At 44.2% G+C, this 20987-nt stretch overlaps 1 protein-coding gene across 1 annotated transcript in view; it reads right to left on the reverse strand.

The window, feature by feature from the left end:
- The window catches only part of ULK1 (unc-51 like autophagy activating kinase 1), a gene marked incomplete at its 5' end in the record, with an annotated part of 79941 nt that overhangs the window by 36165 nt on the left and 22789 nt on the right, over window positions 1–20987 (reverse strand). The window contains 5 exons of the mRNA XM_010175985.1: window positions 3440–3522; window positions 7461–7519; window positions 15324–15425; window positions 17948–18021; window positions 19763–19936. Coding sequence (XP_010174287.2) covers window positions 3440–3522; window positions 7461–7519; window positions 15324–15425; window positions 17948–18021; window positions 19763–19936 — 492 coding nt within the window. The remainder of the gene's footprint in view (window positions 1–3439; window positions 3523–7460; window positions 7520–15323; window positions 15426–17947; window positions 18022–19762; window positions 19937–20987) is intronic.

The raw sequence follows: 20987 nt of genomic DNA on the forward strand, positions 1-20987 counted from the left end.
CAACACTGATTATTTGGCTAACTGCAGGCAGCTCAACTTGTTTTCCCAGCACGGATTTCCTGTTGCAACACCCAAGGTTTACAAACTTCTGCTTGCTGTAAACAGCTCCCCTTTGGCCAGTGAGCTTTCCAGAAAGTAGCAACTGGGTTTTTTGTTTGTCTGCTTTTTAAGCTTAAACAATCCCTCCCTCCCTAGCTCCTCCTGCAAATGCTGTGCCAGGGTCCTGCAACCAGCGTGCACCAACAGAAGTGATGGAAATCTCTGGCAGGGAAAGCTGGAACCTCACAGATTAGATCTGCTGTGGATGGAGAACATCTCTATCATGATGGGAGCTGCTCAGCCACTGGAGTTTCCTGCTTCTTCTTCAGCTGAGTTGATTCAACTGAGGGAGTGGAAATGATGATTTCTTTCACTTTTCCCTCTCCCACCTCCAAACTGCTTATTAGTTGTGCTAGCAAAGCAAAATTTAAACAACTCTGCTTGTAATCATCAGCAACAACTTGAAATCCTCCTGGCTTTCCTCTAGATAATCTTGAGATTGCGAAGACCATCAGTTCCTGATAGAAGAACAGCTGAACACACAACAAGTAAATGAAGTTTCAAGCTTACATGTTGCTGTTGTGTGAATCAACTAAACTCTGGGGGAGCTCTGCAGAGGGCACTGCACACATCTCCAGGTAGACTACAGAGAGCCCCAGGGAACAAGGAGCAGTAGGACACCCTGCTCCTCTGGACACAGTGGCTCAGGAATCACCCCTGACCCAGCAGCATGCACAGATCTTCACCTTAAAGAGTGCGGGATGGTAAAGACACAGTGAATAAAGGCACTGACATTCAACCAAAGTAGACCTTTTATAAATTGTGTTGGTGAAGAGAGCAGCCTGTGGTTAACTTGCCAGTAGCAGGACGAAGCACCCATCTGCTGGGAGCTCTCTAAAGGAAGGGGCAGATCTGCTTCAGATGGGATCTGGAGCTGCAGGGCATTAACAGTTTGTGTGCAGCTGGCCACAGACAGCAGCTGAAAACACAACAATAGTTGGGCACCAGGAAGTGCTCTCATTTCAAGTATTGCTACTCTTTTGGCAAGGGGCATAATTTAGAGGTCTCCTGAGCTGACACTCTTAAGGAAGAAGGGTTCTTTCAGCAGGTGTAGGTCAGAGCACTTCCAAGCCCTCAGGAAAACACTAGCACCAGCAGACAGCAAAGAAAGGAAAACAGTTGTGCCAGTGGTAGGGAGGAAGCTCAGATGCTTCAGCAGATTTGTGAAGAGTCAGAGGAGAGGAGGCAGGGGTGGATCAGACCAAGAATGCAACTGGATGCTGAAGAAGTGTATTGCTCTAAGTATGTCATGGCTCTGGTGCTTGCTTTCGTTTCAATCAACAGGAGACATTTTAATACATGGGATGCCAGAAAACCATTGAGATCTGCCTTCTATCAAGCACAGGGAACATCTCAAATATAGGCTTCTGTATAGAATACATTCACAACTCCCCCTGAAAAACAATTAGATCTTACAAGGACATGCCAATTTGTAGAGAAAATGATCCCACATGTGATTAAGGGCAGGCAACAATTTCAGTGCAGCAAGATGTGCTGTAACTGTTTTCCTGTGTGAAATCAAAGTATATTATCTCAAATTTCCAAGTGTTAGACACTGATTCATGCAGTCTACTCCCAAGAGGTATCAAAACAGCATATGGGGGGCTAAAAAGGTTTACCAGACTCAATTTTTGACAGCAGAGAAACAGGAACCTCAAAGATATTTTCTTTTGAAATGCACAGTAGCATGATAGAAAAGGTAAAGATTCACCTCCCAGATAGAAGATCTGCAGGGAATGATACTGAGAGGTGCTTATATCCAAGTCAGTCTGTCAGTAGCTGCAACAACTCCCTTTTGAAAAGCTTTTTTCCCCCCCTCCTCCCTTCTGCACCCTAGTAACCAGTCCTTTACATTCAGCACTGGATAATTATGATCAGCCTCAGTTAATCCACACGTTTGCTTCATCCAGGTTACACTGTCCCCAGAAAGGCTTTCCCAGTATCTCTAATCCAAAAAAATAACAGAGGCTGCAAAACAATTTCTCTTCATCCTCTAGCATATGCTGCCCAGCCGGAAACAATCCACCTGAGCAGATAAGCAACAAAAACCGACAGAAAACCAATCCCCCAAAAGACAGAAATAGCAAACCCTTTCACCCCAGCACTAACTAAAGATCAATACCCTGAAAACACATACAAACATGCTTTATTCTCAGGAAAAAAGGTAATGCCTGGGCAAAAAGCATCAAATCACTTGCTGTGATACTGTTCACCTTGACACCTAACACCAATCCATGGGCTTTGGCTCTCGCAGCCTTGTTTCAGGAAACCCACTTTAACAGTCTTGCCCAGCACCAAACCTTATTCAAACACAGCAGTTAAGGAGCAACCTTACCCATCCCACCAGCACCTGTGGGCAATGGAAGCAAAACAAAGCTGCTCCCTGCTGCTCTCCTCTGCACTCACAGGAGACACACCACCAGGACCAACTTCCTTGGTGAAAGAGACTATTCAGATCCCGATTTTTATTCGGGACAGGTCTGGGCTATCTTTACCCAAGGGGAAAGGAGAGGTGGGGTGAAAGACTAAAAGACAAGAGAGTTGCCTTTAGATGACCTGGTCCTTTCAGGGGCTCTAGGAAAGGTTCCACCTCTGCCTGCTTTTCTCTAGGGCATGGCTTCATTAGAGGTTCTTCAGACCTTTTGGCTCAGCTAGACACATCTAGAAGAAGCTGCCAAACCCAGAACTGTCTGGCACATAATAATTCCTTCTAAAGTAAGAACAATCAAGACATAAAAAAAACAGAAAAAGGGAAATCTTCATGCCAGCCAAGTCAGGAGACTGAGACACAGGGAGAGCCAGGAGACTGCCAGCTTGAGCCCTGATGAGAACCAAGGCATCCTTCCACAGAAACCTGGAGAAGGAGGGAAGGGTCTGCAAGCAGCTATGGCCTCCTGCTCGGATCACTGCAGAACCTGAGAAAGGGAGGGTACTGACTGAATTGTTCATTAAATTGGTGCAGCTTGCAGCTTTGGGAAAGAATTACGGCAGAGAGAGAACATGGATGTACAAGACAGACATTTCACCTGGTAGTGTACAACACAACAGAATTTTGGAGAGACTATAAAAGCAGAAGCCAGGAGAGGGAATGCAAGTAAGAAACATTTGCTGAAGTGTGCTAAATCTCTGAGTGTACAAACCTGTATTGGAATCAGCATTGACCTTTCCAGTACATATATACCAAAAAACTCAAGATAATGCAATCACCCAGGTACAGGTGAAATCCAGGTGTCTGGATGCTTCTCCTTGCACCAGCCAAAACTACAGAGGTTTGTGGAATGCCATGGCACAACAGAAGACACAGACAGGTAGCAGAACTAAAACTGGAAGGAGTGCTTACCGAAGTCCATGCGGTCCTTATGATTACGCTGCAGAAGGCCCAGTAGCAGCTGCCTCAGGTGGCTTGATGTCTCCCTGGGGATGCTAGGATTGAAAACAAAAACAAGAGAGACTTGCAGTCTACTTAAACTGCTTTTACATATTCAGGAAGGCAACCTGCAAATGCAAACTCACTTTCTGACTGCTGGGCTAGCAACATAAGAGCTCACTGGAGGAAGGCTGAACAGGAACATCTCTATTTGCATCTCTGTTTGACTTTTACTCCCCATTGTCATTGTTAAGGCTACAGCTAATCTAACTTCAGTGGCCTCTCCCATGAGCACCTGCAGATCCTTCCCTTCCACAGTGGTGCCAATATCATTCCTCTGTTTCTCAGCTAAGTCCATTCAACATGCAATATTTTGTCCACAATAAATAAAATCTCTTCTACTTGCTCTAATAGGAATAAAGCAGTCATTAAACTAAAGCTGTTACCAAGGCGAAGCTTCCAATTAAGACACTGGTGGTGAATTGTATCACCAATTACTACCATTTTATTAAGGCATTTATTTTTCAATGCAGCTTATGCAAGACTAGCAAGTAACCTTTGTCTATTTGCTTCCTTGATATACAGCATTTATTAATCGAAGGCCACTAAGATGTGAGCAACCATCACCTGAGCAAGCTAAAATTAGTGCAGCTATTACTCCACTTTCCAGTATAGGTAGGAGGAAAATACTCTTTTCAATGGCCATGGCAGCACAAAAGAACCAGTAAATCATTGCACCGTCCCTCACCCCACGAGCGGATGGGAGAGAGGCCAAGGCAGCTCCTCACAACCCCAGCAGATTGCGAGAAGCAGGGAATAAATGAATGGATTAAGGCAGGGAAAGCAGAGTTCAGCTCTTGCATAAGTGGATTCAGCTCTGCTGACTTTCCTCCGTAACCAGAAGCACTGTGAGGGGCTGGAGCAGCCAGAGCCTGCCCGCAGCCAGAGCACAGCTCTCCAAATTAAGCATAGGTGGCTCCAACTCCTTTCAGTATTGACTCTGTTTATCATGGCTGTGCCCAGCATGGTCCCCACAGTCTGCCAGGCTTTCTCCTCTCCCCATCCGTGGGTCAGCTGAGGTGATGGCATGTGTGCTCAGCACAGCAATTTTAACTGCACACAGCCCAAGCCTGCTTGGGAGCGCAGCACGTGGCTCACTGGGGCAGGGCTCAGCTTTGCTGGGCAAGCATCACTCACCAGCCTGAAGCCAAGCCCTACTGATGCTGGGAGAAACAACCTTTCCTACACCATTTCAACCAGCTCTACCCCTGCCATCAACAGGGTAAAAAAAGAAGCTGGGACAAAAATAGTTGGGGGGAGGGAAATAAAAAAGAGGTGCTAACTAGCACTAACAGACTCTTGTTCAGTGAAACCAGAGATGTGAGGCAAGGTGTGTATTTATAGGCTTCAGTACTACCCAGTTATTTTTCTGTGAAGCCCTAGGCCTCACTGGCACAGGAATTTGAGCCCAGCAATTCCTAGAACAGAGAATGATGGCAAGCATCCCGCATCCTTGTTTGTCCTGGAAGAGCTGCTTTTCCATCCCTAACACTAGAATGGTTTCATGCCCCTTTCCAGGCTGACAAAGGGAGAGGCCACCAGGACTCCAGAAGGGATGCAGTTAAACTGAGACTCAGTTTGAGTCAAGAAAAAACATTCTCATCAAAAAAAGGTGTGCCTTAGAAGCACACTGCGTAATGGAATAACCCAAGACATCACAGCTAGCAGTCTCCTGAAAAATACATTAGTGCTGGAGACCTGCAGTCCTCCAGCATCATCATCATAATTTATTTATCCACGACACATAAAGCTCTCATCCAAAATGAGTCTATTTCCCAGCAATGACTTTAGCTTTTGTATGGTTTTAAATCCAAGAAACTGGCAGGTCAAGTAGTAGACCTCAGATGTCGCAACACAGACTGAAGACAGTGCAGATTAACAGCCTGTTTTGCCTCCTGTCATCTCTCACGTCTAAGACATCAAGCTTTGCTACCCTACAGTGTTATTTTCCAAGGCCATCTTTCTAAACGTAAGCAACAAAACTGCCTCCTTCTCCCCATGATCTAGAATACACTTTGCCATGCAAATCAGTGAAATGAATGTTAGCTATTTAGATCAGTGCTATTAAAAGGGAGGTCTCTGGGCTTGGTCTGGCTGACACGGGCTCCCCACCTCAGAACAGCATTTCACCTGCCAGCAACAGCACCAGCCCGGCAGGCAGGGACCGCTGGTGAGCATTTAATGAGCTTTTCCTCCCCACCCTGTTCCCAAGCCAAAACACAGCCCTTTCCATGGTGATGGCAGGGAGGGGGGTGCCAGCCTGCCGAGCCCCAAGGAGAACGAAACCAAACCCTGGCACTGCTGCAGTCGAGAGGGAGGTCTCTGGAGTGGTTTTGTGTTTCATCCTGTGTTGGCAGGGCTGGCGGAGGCAGTTTATTCATGTTTACTCAGGAAATAGCACAGATTGCGGCTCATGTTAAAGGGACAAACTGACTTTGGAAAGCAGGGAGTCGGCATTTACCCAAAGGCCGCTTTGGATCAGACTTCTATGGTGAAAAAAACAGGCTTGGGTGAAAAAACAATGGGCTTACATCTAAATTTTGAAGGAATGTTAGTTAAAAAGCGGAGATAAGTGAAAATGGTAAAAGCAGAGTGCATAAAGGACTCGCAACAAAGGAGAAGGACTAATCTTTACAAGAACAGACATGCTCTCCTCTTCCAGCTGAGTCCGATTTCTCCCCTTGCCTGCCTCCTACTGCATATACCACAAGCCAAAGCAGCAGCAGGGCAGTGTGATCAACATAAGGAAGCTTATTAATTGTAGGCATTAATTTATCTCTTAGTAAAAGGGACTACCTCAAAAGCAAGTAGCCATGGTTTAGGCTGTGTAGGGGAAACAGAAGCTCTACTTTCTATTACAGACTATTTGGCTCTAATTATGTAGCAGTGTTTTTGCTTTGAATTGTTTTGTTTGATTGTTTTACTCCATCATGCCCTGTAGTTCAGTCCAGAAGAGCACGCAGATGACTAAATTTAATCCTGGTAGAAATTTGTCCCTTCTTGCCAAATCAAAAAAGGAAGTACTTGAAGGGAAATTAAATGCATAGAACAAGTCATGGATAAGAGCTCTGGCTCCTTGACAGTTCCTTCGGCTATCTCTTGGAGCTGTCTAAACTGATAAGGAAAAAAAATAATCCACGTACAGCAACTTCCTACATATGTGGCTGCATTAGCAGCTCTGCCAAGAGGAAATTAACTTTCTGGTTAAAAAACACCTTCCAATTTTTTGATGTATAAACTTGGAACTTTAGTCCTGTCTTTATACCAGGCCGAGGTTTTAAGAACAGGCATGATGTTCTGCCTCATGAGATCAAAAGGAAAGACCACAGCAACAAAACCAAAATATACTGACAAATCACAGCACTGAGTGGCAGCTAGATGCTTCACTAGGTAACATATACCCCGATGGGATGAAAGCAGTTATCTTCCCCTTGGAAACTGCAGTAGTGTCCATTTCCATCAAGGTTATAATATTTCCTCCTATTAGCAGGATGGACACAAGCAGTTGCTGACCTGACACGTGAGAAATGGGAATGTGATCTGCAGTCAGGTATGGCAGGTTACAGGAGAGACCGCAGCCTGGCTGCTCACGTGATTCAAGAACTGCCACGATTTTTTCCCAAGGGTCCCAGCCTCAGGGAAGCCGTACACAGGACAGGACCACGAGCCAGCTCTTGAAATCACTAACAACTCTGATTTTCTGCAATGTAGAAGAGAAGTAATATCTGCGGAGAGTGAAAACACCAACTCTGGCAATCCACTGCTGTCTGACTTTCTCCGGGGCACATCACTGCTGGTTTAAGGAATGGGGGAAGGCAAGTGGCCAAATATTTTACAGTCACCTCCCTGAGTGACAAGCCAGGAGCATGCGAGGACAGGTGTAAATACAGAGTAAACAAGTGCACACAAATGGCAACACTGGAAAAATGCTTACTTCGGCATCAGCATCTTGTTTTTCTCATAGAAGAGACGAAGATCCTGTGGGCTGCTGGCCTGCAGAGGAGAAAGAAAACCAGTGCATGAAGCAGTTGGTAACGAAGGAAAGGGATTAGCATTTCTATTTCAGTTACTCTGAAGAGCAGAGAGAGGCATTTTTCAATTGCTGAACATGCACAGAACCTGCAGCTTACTTTAGACTGAAAACCAGCACTGTGTCAGAGTGAAAATACAATATTTCAGCCTGCTGCTTTGTCCCTGACCTGGTTCTGTCCTGCTCTCCCCTTCCAAGGGCTGAGCTTCACTGCACTGGGCACTGATGCTCAGGTGTGAGCTGGCCTAATAGCCTCACCCAGGAGGCTAAATAATTGCAGATGTAAGGAGTCCCAAACTATGAATGGCAGCTCCTGCTGAGAACGTGGATTAGTGCTGTGGGACATTTAGAAAAGGGGCAGGGAGCCTGTTGATGGGCAAGGGATCTTTGAGGAGACCAGGAACATGGGGAAACAACAACTGAATTAGGATTTTCTACTTTAATTCTAGGAAGCCAGAAGGTCTCAAGCCACAGCTCTGATTTGTGTAGTAATATACATGACTGCTGGGGATGTTGACAACAAGATCCCAAATTCTGAGACAGGGATTAAGAAAAAAAAAAGGAAAAGGGGGAGGCTAGGCACAACAAGAGGTTTACGGCTGAGGTTAAAAATAAAATCTCCAGTATAGAAGCGCAGACACATAAAAAACACATAACGTCATTTCTCCATTTGCTTTTATGCAATGAATAATACAGGCCAGTAAATTAACCCTAGTGTCTCAAGCTTTTCTGCTTAGACAAAGTGTCTATTAAAAGCAGAGCAGGCTAGCTGGTGTGACACAGACACCAAGGCACACAAACAGGGAAGGAAGATGAGGCAGATTCATCTGCAATCAGTTATTGGTACAGCAGAGTGTGTAGGGAAAAGGGAAGCGTGAACAAGACAGCAACAAGCAGCTTCTCCTGATGTTCAGGGCAGGCTCACAAAACCCTCCAGCCTTCCACCTACTTCTGTTTCTAAATTAGAAGCATTTAAGGTCAATTAAGATGCTTAAAACAGCAAATCAGACAAGCCAATCTGCAGATGGCCATCAAAACACCACTAACACAGCATGGCTGGAAAAGCAGCCACATAAGGTGCTGTTTCAACATCACCTATTCCCTCCGGCTGAAGATGAAAATTAAGGATAACTGTGAGAGCTCAGTACAAAACCTCGAGAGACACCAAAGGGAGAGTCTCCAAAGCTGCTCATACCAATAGACTCGTGTCTAGTACTGATCAGGACAGTATTTCTTGCATAGTCTTAGCAACTCAAGCTTCACAGCTCTATCAGTTTGTACCAGTAAGAGCTACTGGATTCCTAAAAGAAGGAAATAAGGAAGATTTCCTGGTTCTCCTTCCTGCAATAACCTGTCCTTTGCTGTTCACAGACACAGCAGGACCCAGGCAGGAGGTACAAAAATACTTTCTTCACAAACTATTAAAATGAATGTTATTCAGCAAAGCACCTTGTTACATAGACACCAAACCATCAAAATTTCCAGTCACTGCCACTCAATTTGATTTGGTTCAGTAAAACTCCATTCTACACCCTTCCCCTTGCAGATCTTCCCCTGTAATTAGATTCTTAATATTTGGCAAACTTTAATAAGGCAAGTGTACACACTGCACCAAACAGCTTGTCTACAATGCCCTGCACGATGAAAAATAAGCCTGAGACACATAACATACAAGAGGAACAGAAGTCCACTGCAGGGAAGTGAAGTGCTTGCTCACATCAGAGAGATACAAGCCTTGGCTGTTTGCTCTGTTCATTTCCTGTCGCAACAACTCAATTGTTTCACAAATACAATGAAGCTCTGACCTATTTCAAACACTGTTTTGTCAGAAATTTTCCTGGCAATAAAGCCAGAGTATATTAAAAGCAGCACACATGCAAAGCCCAGTTCATTAGAGCAGGTTTCTAAGCACTAGCTTGGATAGAAACAAAACCTTCAGCAAAGTTCCCCTCCTCTTTGTACAAATTCAAGAGATGTCCCTGTAAGGATGTTGTTTCTCCACATTCTGATGTCTCAGTACAATTCCCTCTTGTTCTGCAAGGACCATATCCAGGTTGTCAAGCTTCTACCCACCCAGACCAGGCTTCCTCACTAGGGCTGTCCTCAGGAGCCCACAATTCAAGGCTGGTCTCTGATAAGAGCAGCTGTGTGCTGGGTAATACAGCCATTTTAGTGAGTGCCCAGCACAGATGACTGTGGATTGTCATTAATTTGGTAAAACCAACTACATCTTCACATAACTTCATTATTAATCAATCAAGACACACAGTTCTGCTCCTAGTAGTAGGCTCCCAGGCTGGCAGTAATGTGCCCACTGCTCTCCTGCTGTTAGCATCCACTTAAAAAGCACTGGTACCTTCAGTCACTTTCCTCACCTCTTCATTCAATAAATAGTGCTTCTCTGAGAATCAGGGGGAAAAAGTGTTTGTAAGACACTGAAAACGCCATTTGAATTCCTTCTTCTAGGAAGCTACGGACTTTGACATCTACCTTCCAGGCAGATACAGCCTACCCAAGAAAACCACCAGAAAGCACATTTTATGCACCTAACAACTAGACCATGCAAGATGCACAGAGTCAGCTGCTACCTGTAGGACAGCATCCATCTGTCAGAAACAGGGATGCAGGACGGACAGCTCAGTTTTCCCCAAGAACAGGAGACAGACCAGCAGGCCAACTCACGCCCTTGTTCCCCCCTCTCATTTACTGTAGAGCAGCTGCATTAGTGTAACTGGCTCTGTTCTCATCCATCCTTTCTATATATATAAAGGGAATTGGACAAATTCAATCCTGCCACTCTGTTACTTTGTCCTGAGCAGCAGTGGAAATATGTTGAGCCAACAAAGGCATTCAGCATAACCCTGCCAAATCCCACTTGGTGCTGGCTGCCTGCGAGTGAACTGCACGCGAAAAGCACGCAGCCTTGTGCTTCCAAAAACACTCAGCACTGGATTTGTTGTGCTTGGGAAAAGGCTGGATACAAAAAGCCCAGCACTCAGTCAGAAGAGTGCCAGAGACATTCACACCCTCAGTGAGCAGCACTGTCTAGTCAACGCTTCATAGCAGGTGTGTAGTATCTGCTCTTTTCTTTGAATCCTTTCCTTTGGGATTCCTGGGGATATGAAGGTGCAGAGAGGGGATTCAGATATGTTAGAAAAAAAAAATTAAAATTTGATGTTTCTATCTTGATAGTTATAGGGAAAAGCTTGAAAATCTGCTGTAAATACCTCTTGGTCATGCAATCTTACAGCTGATAACTTAAGACTCCCACAACTAAGTGGCTGGCATTCAGGGGATCTTGAAAGCACAACCAGCAAAATAATGAAACCAAAACAAACCACAAACCTTTTTCTCTGTTCCCAACAGATCAGGATCAGGCCCACAAACACTGGGCCAGAAGCCAATGGCTCACTGTCTATAGCGACATGTCAATCACTGCACCCAATTTTAGCAGAGTAACCTACCACCACCAGGAATACCTGTCCCCACTGACACAGGACAGTCGCCAGAGGAACAGCTTTGGGAATATAAGAGCAGCCTGCTCAACAAATAAACCAGGAGCTCAAATACTGAGTATAAAATTCTCCCTTCCCTAGTCTTCCTCAAGGCTTATTTCACAGCACAGCAGTTGTTGTAAGCGATACATAATCCTAGTACTGATGAAGGCAGAATTAACCTAGAAATAAAGCAGTGGACTTGGTACACCAGGCTTAGAAATTAATTTTTCACCTAACAGCTAGCTGGGATGAGAACATACACAGGCAGGTTAACTCTTTCAGAGCTGTCAGACCAGGCAGTAAAACTTTGCATTACCTTTCTTACTACTGCCCTGCTCCTCGGCTCAGTCTCCCACAGACACATCCCACCATGCCCATAACACAGCTAGGAGAAGATTCACACAAAGGCTCAGACAGTAATCAGGTTTCATTGGTCCTTGGCAGGATCTGATGTCCAAATGGACCTGTGCCACTGCCAGAGACAGCTCTGACACAAAGTGCATGTGCTTGGCAGGGTGTCTGCTTACCAAGAGCTGCCCAGTTTTTAAAGGGGTCATGCAACAAACCAATCTCCTCCTGTCCCCCCACCCCCCCCCAAAAAAAAAGGAAAAGAAAAAAGATATTGAGGTCATTTAACTCTAATCATATCTAAAACATAACCTGACAAGGACTAGGTTGTTTTTGTAAGATATTTTAGACCTTGTGTAACTCTGTCTCCAGTTTTGCTTCTGGTTGTCACTTGTTTACACAGCCTACATCACCTCGTAGTGGGCACTAGGTCTCAGTCTTTTCAGCTGAGGCAAGGACAAGAAACCCATTACACTTGTGAGGCTTTTCTGAGTACTAGTTAGCAAGACCTGTAAATACATCGTTTAAGTCCTGTCCTCAGCAACAGAAATTAAGAGATGCAAGTGCAGACCACTTATTAGGCAAGGCAAATTAACAATTCCACATTAATACAGTGCTCAGCAAATCTGTTTATAGGGATTATGAATCCCATTAATCTCATCCCTATGGCAGTCTCACTGTTTTGTTTATGGGCATGTTTAATACAAAAAGCTCCTTAAGACAGCTTCACCAGCCATCCTACCAACTGTTCACATCTGAGCATCAGCAGCTTCTTTCTTGTCTTTGTGCAGGGAGGTGGGGAAGGGACAGGAATGGCCCCGGGAAGTTGCCTTGGGTGACCCAGCTATCGTTAATTTTAACTTTGAGACAGCTAGAAATCACATTCACACACACATCTCTGGCTTGATTTACAAGTACTTTCTGGATTGACAGCTGCCTCGTCCTTCCCACACATTTGATCTTTTCTCCATCTAACCCAGCCCCTCGAAGCCCTATTTTATTTTTAGACAGCTCATTCCTCCTCAGTGCAGATAACACCGAAATCCTTTTGGCACCTGAAATCCTCAGAAGGTATCTAATTGTCTCGTGCAGTGAACAGCTAGAGCACCCAAATTCCCATGGGAATTTCAGCTAGAGAGGTGAGGGGTTGTCCTTGCCAGTCTGGGAAGGAAGGCACAGTGAGGATTTAGCCTGAAGAGGTTAATGTCAGAAATCCAGTTCCTGGCTGCCCTGTACAACTGGGTCTGCTGGTGCCACTATGTGGAACCAGCCTGTTATCTCCCCACCCATTTGTAGATGTCCCTCCCAAAAGCACTCATTTCTATTCATGGTCTCCCCAGCACCTCTGCCCACTACCCCTCTCTCCTCCTAAAAGCCCTGTGAAGAACAGCTTCTCATCTGCTCACTGACCATCAGCAAATTCTTACAACACAGTCATGCCAACAAAGAAATAAAGCTGGTTAACCTTTAACTAGTTTTCCAACATCTGCCCTAGACAGGCTTCTTTCACCTAAAACTCACAACTAGGAAAAGGCAATTTGTGACACACATGGTCAAAACAAACAGAGGGAGCACAGAGAACCATCTGGGCTGAGCTCTTCTCCCTCCCTGATCAAACAAAACCACAGCCACTGCTGCAGTAACAAATGGGGTCTGGCGTTTTGCTTCAAAATACAAATCCCAAAAGAGGAAAGGGTGTGGGGACAAATTAAAATAGAGGAACAAATGACCCCTGTCCCCAGCCCAACAGCTGTTGGATATATATGGGAAAGAGAATTTATCCAGTCAGGCAAGCACAAAGCAAGGATCAGGATCAGCTGGGCAGGGACCAAAATGTCCCTCCATCGGTCACCACAAGACAGGGTATTGCCACGCCTCAACCAGAGGACACAGGCATACAGGATTGTTCAAAACCTTGGCTGGTGAGATGAATGAAGCTGACTAGTATTCAACTTTGTTACCCAAGAAAAGTCTTCTCTATAAGAACAAATGTTTTCAGAAGAACATTTCTGTAACATGCTTCAATGACCAATGATAAAGGCCACCTAACTGCTAAGTGAAGAACACCTATGATAAAACCACCATGTTAAATGAAAACGGAGTAATTTGAATGAGTACAGTACCAAAGTGCCTTTAGAGACTACAAGGTACCAAGTTACGAGACAGAACAAATGCAAGGCTCTCCCCTGCATGCAGAGTCAAAACTTGCTTTCTTCATCTCCACATTCTTTTCTTAATGCACAAATATTTATTTTCTTTTATCCTAACAGTCATTTTCTCCTCTCAAAGATACCAACACTGACAACAGGGAGATGCTGCCAGTAAACAGGAGCCATTCAGGAGTTTCAGTGTACTTTGTAGGGGTGTTTATAAAAAAAGAAACACACAAAGGAAATGAAGTCTTGCTCTAAATACAGAGCAAGCTGGTGGACAGAATATAAAGCACCGGAATGGAAGATTCTTACAGCAGCAGGGAAAAAATTACCTTGAAGGACAAAAGTGTTCTTGGCTTTAAACAAAACCAAAACATACCATTAGCTTACTTCTGTATTTGTCCATTCTTTCCTGCCACAGATTCAGAATTCAATTTATCCTTCCTGATGATGTAACTAAATAAACACTCAACGTCTTGCATGAAATTCTAAAGCTCAGAAAGTCCCACAGTTCATAAAATTTGCCTTGTTACATGAGCATAGATTCCCCCTCTCCCTCCCAAACTGACTTTATTCAAGTTGTTTGGTTTTAGTTTTGGTTTTGATTTTTTGTTAGCGAGTCATTGATAAAAAGATATCAGGATATGAGAAAAGAGGGCCACAGTTCACATTTGCCCTAACTGATCTAAGAAGCTGAAGAGGTGGCATCAGCTGACACATCAGTATGAAAATTTGAGGTTTGGTCTTTTCCCATGGATTAGAGACAAGTTCTACAGAGCTCACACATTAGAGAAGCAAAGAAGTATCAGCAACTCAAGCATCTCTCTGCTATGCTGCAAGACAGCAAGGAAAAAAAACCTGACAAGTACAGTACTTTAAAATAGTGGTTGCAAGGGAGAGTCTGCAGAGCTCATTCAGCATAGGAGGAGAAAGGTAATATGCAGAGTGTCACACTAATGATTGGGAACAAGAAAAACGCACTGAGTTTACACGAACACCAGCTACGTATAAGCTCAAAAATACATGAAGTAATTCCGAAGCAACTTGCGTAAGGCTGTCATGAATTCTCCATCATTTGAAAATTTACATTCAGATAATACCTTTCACAAAAGATATGCTCTAGCTCATCCAGAAGTTATGGTATAAATTACAGGGTGGAGTTTTACTGGACTGTGTTATATTTGGAGGGGTTTGAACTTGACGAACATAAACATTTCAGACTGGAAGGGATCGCTGTGAGATGACAGATAAGATCCTTTTGATAAGATCCTACTTAACTGCTCTAAAAACAAAGTCAATGTAGCTGCAATACACCAGTTACCACCAAATCATCCTGAACATGAACTTGCAATTACAATCTTCCTTATTGTCCTTCCATACCCAACAGAATAATACTTATAAATTACACACTGACTACAGTGAAGAGACTGGGGTTTTTTTGAGTGTGGGCCTGGAAAAAAAAAAACCACACTGCTTTAAATGATTCATGATAATTGTCTGAAGATATGATCCTTCCTAAGGATTTATAACCAGGAAATACATTTCACTGAGATACAGCCCAGAGAAGGAGAGTCATATTCTAGTAAAATGCCTAGCATTATGACATGCAAAGCACCACACTGTCAAGGTGTTGGGAGAGCCAGACACCCATGAGGCTGGATCTATGGGAGTTAATATTATAGATGACAGAAGCCTTCCAGTAAGAGGATTAAAAGGAAAAAAAGAAAAAAGCAAGAGAGAGTCAGAAACATTAGATCTAAGCAACTCACCTGAAAAGGAGCCTTCCCTGTCAAACACTGGTAAATGATGGTTCCTATACTCCAGAGGTCAGCTTTGGCATCATAGTGTTGAGACATAATGACTTCAGGTGCCTTTTTGGGGAGAGAACAGAAATCTGTTTTACAAAAGATGTAGGGTTTTGGTTTCAGTTCAGGTTTTTTTGTTGTTGATGTTGTTTGGGGTTTGGTTTGGGTTTTTTTTTTGGTAGCTGCGAGAAAGAAACAGAAGTCATTACTACGCTTTAAAAACCCCTGAGCTAGACTCCACAATAACCATGAAAGGTTTGCTCCCAGGAAGACTGTAACACTACCTTGAAAGGGCCAATTCCCTGTCTAAGCAGGGGAAGCAGAGACTTCTGCTCAGTCAAAAAATACCAGATGCTGTTTCACTACTTTAGGCAAATTCGGTACTTTCCCTTCTCAGTGTACCATTTTCTGCTGAATCCAGCTCTGCTCAGAAGCAGCCTCACTGAAATTTCATGGACAGATCATCTAAACCAAGGGAAGCAAGAGGTAAATGACCAAGAAAAGCAAAGGCTCACACAGCACATGTAAGCTTCAGCCTCCATCCTGATCTGCATCACTTATGCACTCTCCTCATTTAGCCTAAGATGGCAGCGTATTCATTATGCTCCTGACCCTGCTGCCAAGGTCACAGTTTGGGTTCAAAGGCAGAATGTGTGTTTCAGTCCAACAGCTTGAGTCCTGCTGTGCCTCAGACTCTGGTTTCTAATCTTGCACCATGCCCTCAGTTGATCCCTTCCAGGCTTGTTCCAGAAGCTGGAGACAGTGCAAGTCGACAAAGCCCTGTGGCTCAGGAGGCAGCATGCCTTAGGGGCAACAGCAGCAGCAGAAGAGGGACAGAAGGGCAGCTTGCTGATCCCACATGTTTATAACAACAGATTTCATTGCAGTGCTGCCAGCATGCAACAGGACCCATTTCCTAGCTCTGTCAGAAATAAAGGCCACATGTAACAGACTGAGCTCCTGTCCACAACTTGTTTGCTGCCATTTTTTTAATGTCCCTGATGGAAGCAGGCCTGACACCAAACAAAGCCAAAGAAGCAGGACAAAAACTGCAAAAGAGGTATGAAGTCTCACATGACATGGATCACGTCAGGGTTCAGATAGAAAGAAATAAATAAAATAGAACAAGAACACCAGTAGCTTCTTCTTGCCCTTTTAAAAAAAATAAGCTTGGTGTTTCATTTACTTTCACAAGAGAGTCTGAAAGGAAAAAGTATCACTAAAAATAGACAATTCAGGAAATACAAGAGTAAAAAATTACATCATCTTCACATATAGCATAGTTCAAATAAACATCAGGGTTCAAAAAAAAAGGAGAGAGAGGAAGTCTGTTCTGCTTGAGTTAGTACTGTGGAACAGACTACCAAACACGTTACCCCTGTACAGTGCAGCACAGTCCAGCCTAACTCTGCCCAAAAAGTACAGACAAAAAAACCTTAAGAGTAGATTAGACCATGTTCAAAATTAGGTGCCTACTGCCCTCAGGGCACCTGTAAAAAACTCAACCTAAATTGACCCACATCATCTTATTATTTTGAGCTCAGACACCCACATCCCCAGCCACTATTACATGTCTGGCTTTGACACTTTTATTTCTGGCCTGGTTTTGTCATTTTTAATTTCACTGACTTGACACGATGCTGGAGATCTTGACTGCTACCATGAGCACAAGAGATCACCCCCTCACGTCCTGGTCCCAGAGTGGAAAGTACAAAGGGAGTGAAAGGGATCAGTTTGTTGTTTTGGTTTGTTTTTTTTTGTTTGTTTGTTTTTTAAACACATCTGTTTCACAAACTAAGAAGTTACCCTGGAAGCAGCTGTTTGGTAAAAGAATTAGTGGGGGGAGGAGGGTTATGGAGTGGGAATGCACGAAACATAAATTGCAAACAGAAGGAGGTGAGCTCCATTTACACCCATCTGCAGAGCTGTACAGCAAAGCATACCTAGCAGTAAGTTAGCCAGAACAGCAAAATCTCTGCCTGGATAGGTCCATAGATCTGAAGGGATTTTGCAAGACTGAAGAACTAAAAGCAGCTGGAGATTTTACAAAACTGCTGTCAAAGAGGTCTGTGGCCTTAATAAAAGTGACTGCAAAGCCCAAGGTGACAGCAGACTTGTGGAACCACCCTCTCTCAAAAGGGCCTACTGAAGCAGTGATTTACTGAGGATCCTCTCCAAGGAAGCAACACCTCAAATATAGCCAGGTGTGTGAAATACCATCCCAGCTTTCACTCCCTTTGCTGTTTCTTTGCTCACAGCAGAGGAAATAGATTTAATTTCCCAATGCCTTCAGTGGAAAGGCCTTGGTGCCATCTGGAAGATGCAGTTTCTGGGAGCAGGCAGCAATCAATACTCTGTTTTGTTCAGTTTAATTTATCAACAGCTCACCTGAAAGTCAGATGACAACACAGGCACCCATCCAACATTACTAGCAGCTACAATTTTATGAAGTCTCCCTGTGTAATAGCTGTTTCTGACAAGTAAATAAAATTTTACCTTTGGGGGAATGACTAGTGAAAAACTAAATCTTGCTTCTGGGGAGAAAAGCAAGAATAATACAGAAAAACCTGTAAGCAAAACACACTTACCATGTACATTGGTGAACCACACAATGTTGCTGCCATCATATTATTCTGCAGATATCGGGCAAACCCAAAGTCAGCTACAAAGAGAAGCAAAAAGGTAGGTCGTCAGGATCAGACACCAGTTCTAGAGAGCCTGCACCTTCCCCAGTTGATTCCCTCTGCTTTCCTTCCACTTCCCACCAATCTTCACAGCGATTGAAGCACCCCATCTTAACAAGACTTTGATAGTAACATCCTTGTCCTAGTTATTAATGCACACTACAGTCACTAGAAAAGGATAGACCAAGCCACAAAAAAAACAAAAAGTACTCAGAAGAACAACCTCCTGTCTGTTTCTCAGAGATCAACAGTCGCTTCTTCCTGTATCCATCTGCCTGCACTCCGAAACATAAGCTGCTGGAAGGTGGTAAAGCTCTCCTGACTTCAGTGAGAGGTGCCAGTTCATACTAGCTAGTTCATCAGCTGCTCAACTTTTAATTTGGGGGAACTGAATTCCTCTCCATTGCAAAGGCTGCAGTGCAACATACATCCAAGAGAAACCGCTACTTGCCACCACCCGCATCGCTAGACCAGCCCTACTGAAAACAGTCTTGCTCTGTTCTCAGAAGAGTTTCAACAGTGCTAACCCCAGCACGAAGACAGAAAGATGAGCCATAGTTCACCTGGTGGCTAGAAAAGCCAGGGACAAGAAATACCAAGAAGAATTACCTCTGCAGGTTACTCGGTATCTGATCATATGATACTTAGAGGTTCTCTGAAGGTCACCAGATATTTCAAGCTAGGAGATTGACACAGCTGTTTACACTGTCATCTCTGTCACTATTGAATTTGTATGGCTAGCTATTCCCTGGATCATGTACTTCTCAGGGAAGCAGGACAGAGGGGTTGCAGGTACATCACACTCAACCAGAGCCATGTCTGCAGCCCTCCTGCCTGCATCTGCAGCTCCCAGTCATATCCACCTTCCAGATAACTCTGCACTTCACGAAAAATGCTTCAGCCAAGTGGGCAGTAAATTTGCAAACTTTTCCACTGGACCTCATTTCTTAGCTGAATGAAAGCATTAACACTTCCTCCACAGCACAGGGCTCAGGTGAGGAACAGTTTTATCAAATTTGTGTCAGCTTCAGCTTGTGAACTGTAACGCAATCAGAAGTCCACGTGTTGAGGGTGGTATCATCCAGCAAGCATTTCAGAGGGACCACAGGGAATACATGTGCCCTGTAAGTGGATTACTGGAGCATGTGTCCCAGCTACTGGTTTATCTGTGCCACATGCCTAATGTGCAAAAAGTTAATTTCTTCAAGATGCAGCTGAGAAACCTGCCTCTAACTCAGACTGTGGAAACTCCTGCTTTCAGGTGTGCCTGACTCCCACTCTGCTCTTTGAGGCCAGCCAGGGGAACAACTAGTTTCAGGCCTTAAGACACCAACATTTAGTTCAATTCTACTAAAAGCTGAAGACAAAAGTCACAATGGCTGGAGATTACAAGCCAATTAGGGCAGGCTGGTATTTGTTTTTACCAAGGGAGGCACCATTCAGCTTGGAAGTGGAGCAAGGCCTGCCCAATTTCTTTTGCATTAGTCTGTATCCTGGCAGAGCAGAAAGCTCTTGCTCCTACTGCCTGGAGCCAGCTAATGGTTATGTCTAGCAGAGCAACTAAGCAAGGAAGATGAAAAACAATAGGGCATTTTACAAAGTGCAGCAATACTTTCCTCCTCGTAGACAGTTCCCCAGAGAAAGATTGAAGCTTGCCACTTATCCATCACCAAACTCTCCCGAGCGTGCTTAGGGTGACGTTTGTTAATGGGATCTTACCGATCTTGATGCGAATGTTGTTGGGATTTGATTTCCTGCCTCCCGCGTAGGAAAGGAGGATATTCTGCGGTTTCAAGTCCCGATGGATGATGCCTTTGCTGTGCAGCATCTTCATGGCACCTGCTATCTGCTGGAGAAAGAGCCTGATGGTGTCTTCACTAAGCGTCCGCATAGCTAGGGGAGAATAAGGAAAAAAAAAAAATTACCAGAGATGAAAAAATTACAATGCCAGTTCTCTGAAGAGCCCAGAGGGCAGATTCTCCACAGCAATTAGCCATAATTTGGCATTTTAACTTCCACGTATGGTATTTCTCCTCCACACACTATTTCTGAATTCCTATAGGCAACAAGGGAGGACATTTGCATTCCCAGCTTGTTCTGTGGTCAGGGCTGCTTTCAGACCCGAGTGTCTCATGGTGAACTCGGGTCAGTAGCAGGAGCTAAATCTGGGTTATCAATTGGGTCAAAAAAGTGAGATTTGGTGAGGTTTAGGGCTTCCCTCAGCAAGAGCTGCCAGCCAGCTCTAGGCATGCACTAGGCAGGGCCTGTGGCCCAAGGAGTGAGAGGGTTGCTACCTCTGAGCTATGGTCAATAAATCTAAATCTTTATCACAAAGACTATGTCTAACAGGAAAGGCAGTCAGGATTATGCTTTACACCTGCAGGAATCATTAAGGCCCAGGCTGGGCCTGGGAAGGGTTGGTAGGTTAAATCCCGAGTCAGTTAGGGTACACGACCAGCAGCAATCTGTAACTTCGGGGGATGAGTCCAAGCCTAAGCCTAACCCTTGTGCATCAGCATCATCCACTAGACCACATGATAATTCTAATCCCAAACCTGGTGTCGGGATGAAGCACAGTTCAATATCTAACAATGTACCCCTACCAAATGGCCCCTGCAGACTGTCATCTGACACCCTCCAACTTACATCCATAGGCAGGAAAGAGCAGCAAGACCATCTCAGAATGCTTTTATAAGCAAATTTTTTTTAAAAATTAAAATACATAAAATCAAAATACAAAAATCAAAATCTGCAAATTTGGAAGCTCTGAACTGCACTCTCCTGAGATATGGGTTTCCCAAAAACAGTGGTGTGAAAATAAACACTGAAGGGATTAAAATAATTTTCAACTGGTTCTTCTAATCAGGGCGACACGACATTAGCTCTTGTTATTTTAAGAACTATATGTATGAAACTCTTGCCAAAGCTGGGAGCAGCCTGCTGA

The sequence above is a fragment of the Antrostomus carolinensis genome, unplaced genomic scaffold (genome assembly GCF_000700745.2).
Source record: "Antrostomus carolinensis isolate BGI_N321 unplaced genomic scaffold, ASM70074v2 scaffold39670, whole genome shotgun sequence".
NCBI classification, from domain to species: domain Eukaryota; kingdom Metazoa; phylum Chordata; class Aves; order Caprimulgiformes; family Caprimulgidae; genus Antrostomus; species Antrostomus carolinensis.